Genomic DNA, 14,714 nt, shown 5'->3' with positions numbered 1-14,714 from the left:
CAAGCTCCACTGCATCTTTGTAATTAAACTGCTTCAGGGGTAACTGACTAGCTCATTCTGTAGAGCATATGACTCTTGATCTCAGGGTTCTAAGTTCAAGCCTTCTGTTGGGTGCAGAGATTACATAAAAAATTAAAGTCTTGGGGCGCCTGGGTGGCTTAGTCGGTTAAGCGTCTGACTTTCGCTTGGGTCATGATCTCGCAGTTCGTGGGTTTGAGCCCCACGTCGGGCTCTGGGCTGACTGACAGCTCAGAGCCTGGAGCCTGTTTCAGTCTGTGACTCCCTCTCTCTCTGACCCTCCCCTGCTCACGCTCTCTCTCTCTCTCTCTCCTAGAAATAAATAAAACATTAAAAAAAAAAAAGTCTTTAGGGCGCCTGGATGGCTCAGTCAGTTGGGCATCCAACTCTTGATTACAGCTCAGGTCATATATGTTTTTAATTTTTATTTATTTTTGAGAGAGAGAGAGAGATACAGAGAGAGAGAGACAGAGAACAAGTGGGGGAGGGGCAGAGAAAGAAGGAGACACAAAATCTGAAGCAGGCTCCAGGCTCTGAGCTGTCAGCACAGAGCCCAGTGTGGGGCTCGAACCCACAAACCACAAGATCATGACCTGAGCTGAAGTAGGACGCTTAACTGACTGAGCCTCCCAGGCACCCACTCAGTTCAGGTTATGATCTCATGGGTTTGTGAGATCTAGCCTTGCACTGGGCTCCAGGCTGTGTGTAGAGCCTGCTTAGGATTCTCTCTCTCTCCCTCTCTCTACCTCTCCTCCATTTGCCCTCAATCTCTCTCTCCAAATAAATAAACTTAAAAAACGTAATCTTTTTTAAAAACTTAAGAATAAATGAATTTTCTTAAAACTTCACCCTTACAGAGTTCATAACATAAGGTATTAGTATGACATTATGAAGCCCCCTTTAAGAATTTCTCAGGCTGGGGCCCCTGGGTGGCTCAGTTGGTGCTGACAGCTCAGAGCCTGGAGTATGCTTCTGATGGTGTCTCTCTCTCTGCCTCTACCCCACTCGCTCTCTCTCTCTCTCTCTCTCAAAAATAAATAAACAAAAAAATTACAAAAAAAAAAAAGAATTTTTCAGGCTAGAAGAATTCGTACAATACAGCACCGCCCAGCACTAAAGAGTGGTATTTCAGGGTACCTCTTGGCCACTAGGTACATTCTCAAAAATTCTAGTATTGATAAACATAAAGTAAAGCAATAATTCATAGACATGGACAAATCTTCCATAAATTTCTGGAAGGAAGCAATAAAATATAACGATTGTGGAAAATATCACATAGTCCAGAGTCTGGGCCAATGTCTTCTTTGAACAAAGGTCTTCAGTTGAGAATGTTGATGGATTCCCCCCCCTCCCCCGGGAAATTCTATTTCTTATTTTAAAATGGAACCCAACAGGAAATGGGAGTTATATTTTCCTGTTTCACCTATATTGCTGGAATACTGCTATGTTGGGACAGGCCCCCTGTGACCTTTCAGAAATATTTTACTCCTGTGCAGCATCAACGGTATAGTGGTGAGCACATCTGCCTTCCCAAAATATTTGGCTTCCAAGGAATGATGATTTGGGTGAAACTCTGGCATTAACAAAGCAGTAACACTGCATGGAGTTTCAATCCACTGCAAGAGAGTTTATGGAGGGAGTCAGGGAGACAATCTCGCCAGGTTCTGGGCTGGAGAGGGGTTTGTTAGCATCACCAGCATCCATGTTTCCCCCTTTCCTTCTGGTAACCCAGCTAAGGGATGCTTCCCAGCCCCTGCCTTTGCTTGATGTCATGTGACTGAGTTCTGGCCAATGGGATATAGCTGAAAGCAGTTGTGTGCCTGTCCTTGGCCTGTGCCAGAACAACCTCCAATCCACTATCCTCTGGTTTCTCTTCCCTGTCTACATCGACCTTTGAGGCTATGTATGAAAGATGGCAGTCCCACAGGATGCAAGAAGCCCGATCCCCGAGTGGACATTTGTGAGGGAGCCACCTACCCTGCAATGGATTGTGATCTACAGGAAAGATAAATGATTGCTGTGCTGTCTTTAAAGTCCTGTAATTGTTAGAACTCATACTACTTGGTCTAACTACTGTAGGATCTGCTATCTTTAAATGTGTGACCATGGTAGTGAAAACATAAATATGTGTCCTGGCTTACCAGTTGGATAGCAGAATGTGAGGAACCTGATATTAGAGGCTGAAAATATGAAAATCTTCAGGGCGCTTGGGTGGCTCAATGCGCCTTTGGCTCAGGTAACCATCTTATGATTGGTGGGTTCCAGCCCCACATCGGGCTTTGCACTGACAAGTACAGAGCCTGCTTGGAATTCTCCCTCTCCCTCTCTTTCTCTGCTCCTCCCCCACTCCCGCTCTCTCTCTGGAAAGTAAATTAAAAAACACTAAAGATTTAAAAAAAGAAAGAAAGAAAAAATGAAAATCAATGACAACACATTTGGTAAACTGTGCCTGTGTTATCTGGGACAGCAGACCACATGCCGACTCAATGGGCATGGCCAGAGACATTTGTTGGAAAGAATCAAAGTGATAGTGTATGTTCTCTGCTGTTGGCTGTATTTGATACAGAGAAAAAGATATAAGAAAAAGGAGAGCCCAGGGGAAATGGATGGCTTGCAAAGAGAAATAAAAGGGAAAAGAGAGAGGTCAGAAAATTTAAGCCTGATAGGGAGGAAAACACCAACTGCTTTTAGATCCCAAATGGCAGAAAAGGCCCATGAAGCCCCAGCCATGGTGAAGAGGTCAGATTAAGGATAGGACCTTCCCAGTCAAGTCTTGTAGCATCAATGTAGCTACCTAGCCCTTGAGAGGTAGAAAGAGGTGCAAAAGAGCAAAGCAAAGAAAGAAAGCAAGTGTCTCAGAAAAACTCTAGGCATGGTCACTGGCCCATGGAATCTACTCAAAGCAAATAGATGAGACTTTGCTAAAATTATGAGGGACTTTCATCAGAAACATACATCTCAATAATCCCAAAACCACACCTACAAACAAAATGCCGCATGCCCAGACTTTTACCTTTTATCCCAACCGTTGGAACTGTAAAGCAACCTTCGCCCCAGAAGGCATTAGGCTGGGAGAACTGAGCAACCTGGGGGAAGGCTCCGCCTCCAGCACCCTCTCCACATGTATACAAAGATGGTAGCATCAGGAAGAACCTTCCAGAGAGCATAGCCTAGGGTATAATAAACAAGAGAGCTCCTCCAGGGGGTTGAATGGGGGCCTAAGCAAAGACCTTCCCCCATCCAAGAGTTAGGAGCCCTTACAGCATCTGGGGGGGAAGGTTCTCAAAATAACCAAAGATCTATAGCTACTCTGTTTTTCCTTCTTCCCTTTTCCAAGCGGGTGTTTTTATTGTGGTTATCTGATCCATGCTTCTCCATTTGAGATTGAGGCTACTTCAGACCTGGCAGAAAAGACAGAATCACAGGGAGTGCCTGGACTGTGAGCTTAACACAGTGACAGGAGGGTTGCTTCCATCCACCGCCCCAATGGGGGGAGGCAAGGTGCTTTCCATGTGAAGACAAGAAAGCAAACAGGTATTTGGTGACGCTGTGCAGAGATTGCCAGCTCTCGCCTATCTGTGCTTCTCTTCTCCATCCAGGGCCCACAATTCACCCTGTTTTCAAGCCCTGTGGTTAGGTGGAATATGGGTAGAAGTGCTATATACCAGCCCAGCCCATAAAACTCTTCTCTGCGTGGTCCTCCATCCTCTCTTCCATTTTGCAGCAATCTTACGGCCACATGTTGAAGATAATGGTAAAACAAGATGGAGGGTCCCTGGGTCCCTGGGTCACCATTTGGGAGAGAACTGCCCAACCCACACTGGACTGTGATGTGAGTGAGAAATATACTTCTGTCATATTAAGATAGCAGGTTGGTGGGGGTGCCACAGCAGTGAATATTACTCATACTAACACAAGGATAGGGAGTGCCTATATTTAGAAAATTACTGAATAGGAGAAGCTCTTAGAAAGAGAGAAATCAGAGAAGCTTAGAAGAACCAAAGTTATGTAGATTCAGATAAACCAGGGGAGAAAAGATGATCAAGAAGCAGCTGCTAATGTTGATGGCTGATTTTACATGTCAACTTGGTTAGGCCACAGCACTCAGATATTTGGTCAAACACTATTTTAGAGGTTTCTGTGAAGGTGGGTTTTTTTTAGTTGACATTAACACTTAAATCAGTAGACTTTGAGTCAAGCAGATTGCTCTCCATCATGCGGTGGGCCTTACCTAATCAGGTGAAGACAGTAATAGAAAAAAATCCCCTGACTTCCCCAGAGAAAGAGGGAATCCTGTCAGTAGACTTCCTTTGGACTTGAGCTGCAACATTAATTCTTCTCTGGGTCTCCAGCCTGCTGGCTATGGTTCTGTTTCTTTGGAGAAGAACTCTGACAAATACAGTTAAGTCTATAAAAGGTTGAAGAGGACACAAGTTTTGAAAGAGCCATTATCTTGGCAAGTAAGAGGAAGGGAGCAATTTTAGCAAGCATTGTGGGTTACAGCTACATCCTGAGGAGGAAAAGTGGAAGCAGTGTCCTAATGCTGGAGAAATACAGGATGCGAGAAGAAGCGATCAAAGACACAGAGGGAGGAATCACGCTTTAGGAGAAAGAGATATTTTGTGCCTGAAGTAGAAAAGAGAAAGGACAGTCTGGGGGTTCCCTGGGAGGTTCTGTTATGAGCAAATCACAGCACTGCTCACAAACTGAAGTGGGACTTTCTACCTTCATTAATACATGCAGGGTTCCATCATTAGTGATTCTGTTTTTGTTCTTTTTTTCCACCCTCTAAATGACGTCTTCTCTACAGCTATTTCCTTTGGCTTTCAACAGAGGTGTGGCTTATGTGTCACAATCAAATGTCCTTATCCCCTCCCCAGCCCAAGCATAAGTTAAAAGCATTATTAACCATTTCTCCCTATTCCCACCTCCCTTTGCTGTCTCTGCCTCTGTGTTAAGTCCTAGCCTGAGCCCCATCCTGACAGCCCCCCATATTCTGGTCTGGGTGGGGAGTTTGTTTCAGTTGACCCTGGGTCTACCTTTGGACCATTGGCAGAAAATGCCTGAAATTGTAGCTGAAAGGCTTTCACCCAAAGGCTAGTGTAATCTCTTAGGAAATCCCTGTTTCCTCCCTTTTTGATCTGTGATCATCTTCTATTCTCATCTTTCTGCCTTCCCTCTGAACTATTTTGGAGCTTTGACCCCCTTGCGCCTGCCAATTTATCCCCAGCTCTTTCCTGCCACTCCACAGTGCTAGGTCCCCTCTCTCCCAGAGTCCTTTTGAAACTGGAGTTCATCCTCTGAACCTCTTCGGGGCTGGGGTCCAGATCTGCTCACCCAGGGCCCATCTGCTGCCAGACACAGGCATATTTCAGTTCTTTGCTGATGCATTTGCACATCATAGCAATACCACAGGGTATGTACCTCCTCTGAATCCAGATGGGCTAGGCCCTTTTTGTCACCAAACATCTTGGATCAAGCCAATTAAGAAAGCATGGAGAAAACTGAAGGCCATTTGCTTGTTCTTTATGTCAATAAATATTTGAATACCTTCTATGAGAGGCAGTGTGAGGTACTGCAGTGTGACAGCCACTGGATTTAGCCTGCCTGGGTTCAACTTTCAAGATCTCCACTTACTACTTACATGGCAGTAAGCACATTATTTAATCTCTCCTTGCCTCAGTTTCCTCCACTAAACAATGAGGACAATAACTGTGCTTATCTCATAAAGCTGCTGCAAGGATTAAATAAATTAATACACAGGTAGCCTAGGTAAGGATTCCTTTGATGTGAGTATCACCCTAGTATTTACCAAGCAGCTCTCCTGGCCCAGGCCACAATCCCAGCAGACTGAGGTGGAATCCAGGTTCAAGGAGGACATTGTGACTACTACCAGGGAGGCAACATCCTCTCTGAACCTCAGTCTCTGCATCTGTGAAATGGGCAGCATGGTTCCTGGCTCCCTCGCTAGAAGCTGTGGCAAGGTCTTGAGACAATGGAGAGAATGTGCTTTACAAACTGACACCTGCCAGGGCCAGGTGCAGCAGATGACAGGTGGCTGACAGATTTTTCTGATTGGCTGGGATTTGTGAATGGTGGCTGTTCTTGGCCCCGTGTCAGCTCCTGGCTTAGAGGAAAGTTCTTCTGCTTTGGTCATCCCTACTTTGCTCCAAGGGCCAAGTGGGGGTAGCCATGGAAGTGTGGGGATGCGGGAAAAGGCCAGGCAGGGTTGTCCCACTCTGTGGTTCCCTCTCTCCCCGCTCTCTCCTGTTATAATGTTCATCACATCCTTCACACCTCAGCCCGGTCACTTGTTGAATTGCTAGCTTTCCTCACCAGATGCAACCTCTTGGGGCCACGGCTGGTGTGAAGTATTCCTCACGCTCCCAGAATTGGCGGCAGAACCTGGTATATGGTAGGTTGTCAGGAACCGATCCATTAATAAAGAATGACAATTGAGGACCCTAGGTGAGAGCCTAGGAGGAAAGTCACAACTCCTTGCTAGAGGTCAGTTCCCCTCCAATGACGTCACTGCTTATACCAGAACCCTCCCCCCCCAACGAAATCACAGAACTTGGGAGCGCCTGGGGCCCAGCTCCCTCGTGTAGAACGGAGGTTTGAAGACACGAAGGGGCTGCCCAGAGTCACTCGCCCAGCGTGGCAGGGCTAGGGTGACCAACCTCGCCGGGGGGCTGGAGGGAGTGCGGAATTTCAGTGCTGAGATGGGGGCAGTCCCACGCAAACCGGAGCAGGAGGGGCTGGGGCAGGAACCCGGGGACCCTGCCTTCTCCCAGCGCCTCTACCCCTTAGAGGGGCGAGGAGACCGTCCCGTCCAGGGGACCAAAGCCCGTTCGCACACCCCAGCTCCGCCGCAAGACAGCCCCCGGGGCGGGCTGCGGCTCGGGAGGGGCCGCTCCCGGGCGCGGCGGACGCAGGGCGGGCCCGGGGAGGCAGAGGGGCCTAGGGTCGGGACCCCACGGCAGCACAAAGAGGCGGGCCGCGGCAGTTCTGAAAACGCCGAGGAAGCGGATCTGGGCCGGGGCCCAGGGAGTGACGACGAGGGTGGGAGCGCGCGCCCGCGAGCAGGGGGAGGCGGGAGGCGGGGAGCGCGGGGCGCGGGCCGGCCGCAGACCTCGCCGGCCTCCAGCGGGAAGCGCGCGGGCGGCGGCGGCGGCGGGATGGGCGGCCTGGCGCCCCCCGGAGGCGACCCCGCGGACCCTCCCCTCGGCGCGCCGCCTCCGCAGCCCGGCGCTCGAGCGCGTGGCGCCTAGGGCGGCGAGCGGGTGCCGGCCGAAGACCCGCAGGCTTCACCGCGGGCCAGTCCGCAACTCGAGCCGCCGCCCCGGGGTGCCCCCGAGGCCCCGCCAGAGGGACCATGAAAGGTAAGCCCCGCGCGCGTGCGCCGGCGCGACCCTCGCGCTCCCTTTCCCGCCCGGGCGCGATGGGGAGGACTCCCGGGGGCAGCCCTGGGCTCGCTCTGCCCTCCTGCTAAAGGCAGTGATGGGGGGCTGGGGGGACGGGGGAACGCATGGAGCCCTGAAGTCTACAGGAGAGGAAAGTTCACACAGTCACCTCTTCACTCTTCATTGCTCTGTCCCTAAAAACAGCCTGAACTTCCAGAGAAATTTCTGATTCCTTTAACCGGTCAGCGCAGAAGGATGTCACCAGCCCACCCTTCTGGGTGGTGTAAATCCCCAACCAGGGAACCCATCTCGGAGCCCCCCCCCGCACCCCCTTACCTAGTTTGCCCGCTGCCAGGCCTAGGTAGGACTGGCCTCTCCGGGAACTTCAGCCCCTTCCTCGGGAGAGACCTGTTGTGTCCACGTCCCTCAGCCCAGGCCCTGCCCCACCCCAGCCTCTGAACCTTGGCTGACCAGCCCTCTGACCTCCCAGCCGGGAAGACCAGAGGTACAGACCCGAGCTCCCCCCCCGCCCCCCCAGCCATCCCCACAGGGGCCCTGGAAGCCAGGGCCTGGGATGCAAACAAGAACCAGACTTGGTCCCAGGTGCTCATACCTGGGTCTGGCTTCCTCAAGGCCTGGGAAAGAGCACACTTTGTCTTAACAGTCATTTTCAATGGCTAGGGGAGCAGCAGGCTTTGGGGTCATCTTACGGGACAGGGAACCTTTGAGGGTTTCAATGCTCTCTCCCCTGCTTTTTGATAATCCTTCCAGAGCCCCTCAAGCAGGTGCTGGTGTTCCTAGTAGTGAGAACCTCATCACTTCTTTGACTTATCAAATGTTGGGACTAACAAAGACTTCCCAGATCATCTATAGGGCTTTACATATACTCTCAGGTGGTGTTGAAGTATCAGCTCTGTTTGTGTCCTTTACATCTGCTGGGCTAAGGCTTTCTGTGGAGAAAGGGCTCCGCAGACAAACCTCTCTGACTCAATGCGGCCTCCGTGTTGTATAGTTGAGGAAACTGAGGCCCAGTCAGGTAGGGTTGGCTTCATGGGTGTGCAAACCTGTGCATCCCCACAGGTTCCTGCCACTCCAAAGTCCTCGTACTGGGTTTAATGTCTTGAGATTCTTAGTAACTTTTAAACCAGGGCCCGTCACGCTTTCATTTTGCACCGGTCTCTATAAATTATGTTGCTGTTCCTATGGATCAGAGAAGGGACTTGCTTAAGACTCCCAGCTAGTCAGGGTAACCAGAACCCAGGGTCCCGACTTCCAGGCCAGAGCACTGGCTACCCTACCCCTGCCTCTTTGTCACTGCCTTTCCTCTGGCCTCTGGCCCTTCTGTGCTTGCTGATGGCCTCACCGTGTCTTGGGCTGTCCGGGATGAGGCAAGCAAGTTATAATCAACTCCAGAGAGATCCCTTGGCAGCCGAGAGGAGCCTCACCCACGAAGCTCCTGCTTTCAGCTACCACATCTCTGGAGCTGTACTCACCCCCGTCAGCCAGCCTAGGACAGGTCATTACCCAGAAGCCTCTGGATGGGTCTCAGACCACATCTCACCACAGGCTTGGGGCGCACACTGCTCTGGACCTGAATGATGATGGGGAGATGCTACACATACTCAGAGTGGTTTGGCTCCACCAGTGTTCCTGACAAACACTGTAAGAGAAAATAGAGGGAGGGAAAGAAGGGCAGGGCAGAAATCCCCAACAGTGGAGTAGCCCTTCAGCTCCCAAAGAGGAGGGAGTCAGGAGCACACGACCTGACTTTCTGGATCTCCACAAGGCAGTTCCACTCCTCTGGATGGAAGAGAAATGAGTTGGTATGGGTGAATAGTTAGAAGGGGATAGGCTACACTGTGGCGGCAGGTCTTGGGGTCTTCCTGGCCTGCCAGCTGGGTGTCTGTGGGCTCCCTCCTTGGGTTCCCCAAGTCTGCTCCTCTCACCTCCTTTTCCCTGTTCTCAACCAACAGGTTCCCCACCACATGGGGCCAAATTCCTGTTCACTGAGGCCTCTGTGGCCACTCTCATGTATTCCCCCCGCCCCAGGACACCTTCTGTGATCTCCTATAACATCCCGGGGGGGTGTGGGCTGCCTCGAGAAGGGTTCATTCCCAGGATGCCCCCCTAAGGGGCTTCTCTCACCCTCCCCAGGAGCTAGCAAGAGCTGCTGCCTCTACCTGAGATGGAAAAGGCAGGGCAGACAGCAAATATTTGGCCTTTGGATCTATGGCATGGGAAGACCCAGGATTTTTTTTTCCACTCACATGGAAAAAGTAAAATGCCCAGCAAAGCAGGGCGGCCCTTCCAAACTGGCCCTTCCCCAAGGGGGACTGGCTTCAAATGCTCCTCCAGAGGCCCCACCAATCTGCAAATTACATTTGTTGGCGAAAAGATTCATCATCTCCCCTCAAAGCAAAACATGGTGATGTTATGCTTTGTGGGGGAGAGGGTTGTTGGTGGGGACGGCACACTTAAACCAGAAAACATATTTGCTGAGGAGTATGGCCCCCAGTGGCCAGGCGCCAGGGCCCTGCTCTGCCAGCCAGGCTCTTTCCATCCCAAGGCCCCTCCTGCCTGCCTGCCTGCCTGCCTCTGGCTGGGCCCCCCACGCAGTCACCTCTTCGGATGCGAGCAGGTACCTGGCCCCAGGTGTAGCCCTTCTCACACCTGACGGGCATACAGCCGCCAGCAGCCCCTTGGTGACTGGTCCATCTTGGAGCTTCCCACTGGCCTTTTGGATTGTTTCCATACCTGCGGCGAGAGTGTCTGGTCATGGGAGCCCTCCCAGCTCTATGAGTGATTTGAGAGTCAAAGGCATGAGCTCTAGTCCTGGCCCCACGAGAGCTCTGGTCAAAGCGTTTCTGTCTCTGGGCCTCCTTTCCCTCCTGCGTGATCCCTAAGGCCCATCCTGCTGTGATGCATTGGGACTCAGCCCAGGAACTCAGGACCTGAGCACCACTTGGGGAGCGGAAGTGACTTGGTGGAGGGATGGCTGGAAGCAGGCCCACTGCACAGGCAACTCTTTGCTCCTGGGGAACTTGTCCTCAGCTGCCACAGACAAGGCAGAGCCAAGCATGGGAGGAACAACCCCTCCCCACAGAATCAGAGACCAGTGCCCACACTCCAGGGGACAAAGGGTGGAGAGGGAGAGAAAGGGATGCAGAATACAACAGCGTGATCCCTGGAAAATCTACCCCCCATGGCTTGGCAGAGGAGATTTTGACCACTCGTGAGTGGGCAGACTGGGGCCCCTTGGAAAGCCTGGACTCCATCTCCAGACCTTGGGTACTGGGAGGAGCCTGAGACTAGAAGAAAAGGAGCTGAGGTGCAACAAGCCTCTAAATAGCCTGGTGGGGGGGAGGGGCAGCCAAGAGCTTAGATGATGGAGATCAGCTCCAAACCCTCACCACCCCCCTGCCCCCACTACTCACCTTGCCATCCAGTTGGGGTAATTTTAATAGCTGAAGACTCACATCCCAAAGCCAATTTCAGAGAAAAAAGCATTCTGCTTCTCAGCAGTTGTTTGGTGGATAGCTTAGCAGTTTTCGTCAAAGATAGGCCACTGTGCTGGGCGTCGGGACTGCCAAGGACTGGATGATGGATTGTGCTGTGCCACTCATAGATACACTGCCCGTGTTTGATTATATTTAATTTAGCAGCTGTATGTGTGTGTGTGTGTGTGTGTGTGTGTGTGTGTGTGTGTGTGTGTTGGGAGCACTGAAGCCAGAGGTTAGCCCTGTCACCCGCCGACTCTACAATCACATGGCTATGATGAAGTCATTGCCACTCTCTGGCCCTCCTTATCTGCAGGTAAACTACATCATCTTCAATGTTCTTTCCTGCTACAACATTCTGCTCTTTTGTTTTTCCTTCTGAGAGGGCTTCTTCATTTATGTAGTTATTTAATTTGAGGATAGCTTACACGCAATGTTACGTTAGTTTCAGGTGTACACGGTAGTGAAGGCACAAGTTCATACATTATGCTGGGCTCGCCACAAGTGTAGCTACCATCTGTCACCCTCCAACTCTGTTTCAGTATCACTGACTATGTTCCTTATGCTGTGCCTTTTCTTCCCCTGATTCATTCATGCCACAGCTGAAAGCCTGTATCTCCCACTCCCCTTCTCCCACTCTGCCCACCCTCCCATCTCCCTTCTGGCAACCATCTGTTTGTCCCCTGTATTTATAGATCTGATTCTGCTTTTTGTTTATTCATTTGTTGTTTTTTCAGATTCCACATATGAGTGAAATCATATGGCATTTGTCTGTCAGTCTGACTTACTTCACTTAGCATAATACCCTCTAGGTCCATCCATGTTGTTGCAAATGACACAATCTCACCCTTTTTATGACTGTTTTAATGTTCCACTGTACGCAGAGAGTATATATATTTATATCTATCCATCTATTGGTCTGTATCTATTTTTCTCTCAGAATAGGACTGTAGAGCCCACAGGGTAGTATTAGGATGTGAGTTTCGGGGCACCTGGGTGGCTCAGTCTGTTTAAGCATCCAACTTCGGCTCAGGTCATGATCTCACAGTTTGTGAGTTCAAGCCCCACTTTGGGTTCTGTGCTGACAGCTCAGAGCCTGGAGCCTACTTTAGATTCTGTGTCTCCCCTTCTCTCTGCCCTTCCCATGCTCATTCTCTGTCTCTCTCTCTCTCTTAATAATAAATAGACGTTTAAAAAAAAGTTTAAAAAAACAAAAAAAGGATGTGCATTTCATGAATATGGTGTCCTTGTTTGCCTTTTTCTTGCCTCACTCTCTCTCACAGTGCCTGGCACCATTACATTTGCTAGTGGATACATCTGAGTCCCCCCCCTACGGGGCTGAAATCCTTAAAGGCAAGAGTCACACCATGCTACCCCCAGAACCTAACGTAGGTATCCCATAAAGACTCATGCTTCTATTTAACATTCACTGGCCAATGGCCAAATGCCAGGGCTTGTGTGTCTATTTATGTCTAAGGGCCAAGAAAGACGAAGGGAAGAACTCGCTGTACTTTCTCTCAAGGAGCTTACCTTTTGCTGAGATGCTTAAGATTTGTGCCCAAATCATTCAAAAAAGATTGAAAGTGTGTCGTAAGAGAGGTGCCAAGGAGGCCGTTCCTTTCTTGTCTCCCTCCTTTGTTGCTCCTCCTCTGGATGAAACTGTGGTATCAGCTGTGGACTCTCTGGTTCTCACGGGGCACCCATTCTAGAACAGTCTTCCCCAGCCTTGTGGATTTGACACAGGAGGACAGGCTGAGGAGACCAGGTTTACTGCTCTGGGCACCAGACACATATGACTGACCGTGTCCTGAACACCTCTAGGTAGAGGCCTGCAGACACCTTCACCGTTCAGGTGAGATACCCTCATGCCCCTTGAGCCTAAGCTACGGTGTTGGTTATTCTGGGATGTTGCTCCACACTTTGGTGGTTTCTGCCCTCGGGCAGAGACCAGACATACACACTTAGGAAGAAAACCGGATCATGAAGGAGATGAAGTAAAGAAAAATTAATGGCATATATAGTGGGTTTCATAGGAATCCCAGGGAGAAAGAGCAGTACAAGTTGGGGGAGGAGGCAGTTTGGAGAGGCCTTAAGGAGGAATTAAAGGGTAGGCAGAACTTGGATCAGGTTATTTAGGGCAGTCATGAGAGGCAGGAAACAGTGCTGTGGAAAGCTGGGCATTATGTCATTGGGTAAATGTGTGTAGGGCTGATGGGTAAAGTGATTTGCCTGGAGTTGAGAGCTGGGTCAGAGACTCAGCGAGCCACAAGACCAAGAGGCCTGGAGCGCCATGCCAAGGACTTCCGGTTGTGTCTTGTTGATTTTGGAGAAGCCCTGGAAGGGTGTGTCAGGAGCCGGCCTGGAGATGTGCTCTAATGACTTTAGCCCACATTGGAAAATCTCTGCTTTTAGAAAATGGGGGTAGAGTCGGGGAAGAAAACGAGTCTGTAAAGGAGTCAAAAGTGGTAAGGGACACAGGCAGAGAACTGTGCCGGTGATGTCAGGGAAACTGAGAGGAGAAAGTTCCAAGAAGGAGGAAATGGCCAACAATGTTGACTGTTTATAATTGATCTGAGAAAGCCAAATGGCACAGGCTGAGAGAGCAATGGCTAGATCTGAAGCAAAGGATCAGGGAGACCTTGCATTAGAGAAGTTCCAGAAATGGGAAACTGAGTAGTGAATACAGGAGGCAGAGCCAGGCATGAAGGGGATTTCAAGGTGGGGCTGGCCTGTGCTTGTCTGAAGGGAGAGGGAGAGAAGCGGGAGGGAAATGGGCACATGGTGAGGAAGGAGTCAGCCGTGGGTAAGCTTTGTCTTCAAAAGAAGAAAGGCTCTCTTTTGGGGATCACAGGATAGGAGAAATGACATATACAGACAGACTTGTTGCATTTAATCTTTTTATAGTACATATGCATTATAAAAATTTAGAAAAAGGAAAAAAAAAAAAAACCAGCACTTTCTCCTGACCCTCAAGGATAATTGACAAGCTTTGGATGAGCATTTTTCCAAAAATCTTTCTGCAAATATTGGCACACAGATTTTTTATATAGATAAGATTATACTTTCCATGTGATTCTCTGTATGTAGTTTTAAAATTCAGTGATAGAACTTAGATATCTTCCTTGGGCAAAAAAAAAATATATTTTTTAAACTTTATTTCTGAGAGAGAGAGAAAGAGAGAGCAGGGGAGAGGTGGAGAGAGAGAGAGGGAGACAGAGAATCCCAAGCAGACTCCATGCTATCAGCACAGAACCCGACATGGGGCTCAATCCCACAAACCATGAGCTCATAACCTGAGCCAAAATCAAGAGTTGGACACTCAACCTGACTGAACTTTGAGACCCAGGTGCCCCGGGTTACATTATTTTTAAAATGGTTGCATAGTATTCCATATATGACTTTACAATAATTTATTTAACCAATCCCTTATTGATGGGCATCTGAGTTATTTACATTTTTCCTGGGATTTATCACAGCGCACAGTGATTCCTGGAATGGGGGTTGCTGAGTCAAACAGCATCCTCATTTGAAGTTTGGAAACAGAGGACCACACTATTCCAAAAGCATGAGTGGGTCCCTCAGCCCCACTGGGTTTGAGGTGTAACACATGGAGGAAGTTTGGAGAAGGAGTAGGATTTTGATGTTTGCAGAAAAGGAGGAGGTGAGTTCACCTTTGGAGAATAAGTGGTCAGAGAAGAGAAGGAACAGTGAGTGAAGATCCAGGTGGCGGGACTTGATGGAAGCCAAATCCATACCATTCTCTGACGTGCTCCCACCAGGCTGGGGTTCCCCAGAG

At 49.8% G+C, this 14,714-nt stretch overlaps 1 protein-coding gene across 2 annotated transcripts in view; it reads left to right on the top strand.

Annotated features, from left to right (window-relative positions):
* Window positions 1–7,223: 7,223 nt before the first annotated feature.
* SCARA3 (scavenger receptor class A member 3) overlaps window positions 7,224–14,714 on the top strand; it is a 46,703-nt gene continuing 39,212 nt past the window's right edge. For both annotated transcript variants that reach the window (XM_039217377.1, XM_039217376.1), the window contains exon 1: window positions 7,224–7,400. In XM_039217377.1, coding sequence (XP_039073308.1) covers window positions 7,394–7,400 — 7 coding nt within the window. In that variant the 5' untranslated portion in view covers window positions 7,224–7,393. The remainder of the gene's footprint in view (window positions 7,401–14,714) is intronic.

The sequence above is a fragment of the Hyaena hyaena genome, unplaced genomic scaffold, assembly GCF_003009895.1.
Source record: "Hyaena hyaena isolate Hyena2069 unplaced genomic scaffold, ASM300989v1 scaffold_682, whole genome shotgun sequence".
Classification (NCBI taxonomy): domain Eukaryota; kingdom Metazoa; phylum Chordata; class Mammalia; order Carnivora; family Hyaenidae; genus Hyaena; species Hyaena hyaena.
Note: the sequence above shows the minus strand (reverse complement) of the source record. Positions and strands in the feature narration are given on the sequence as shown.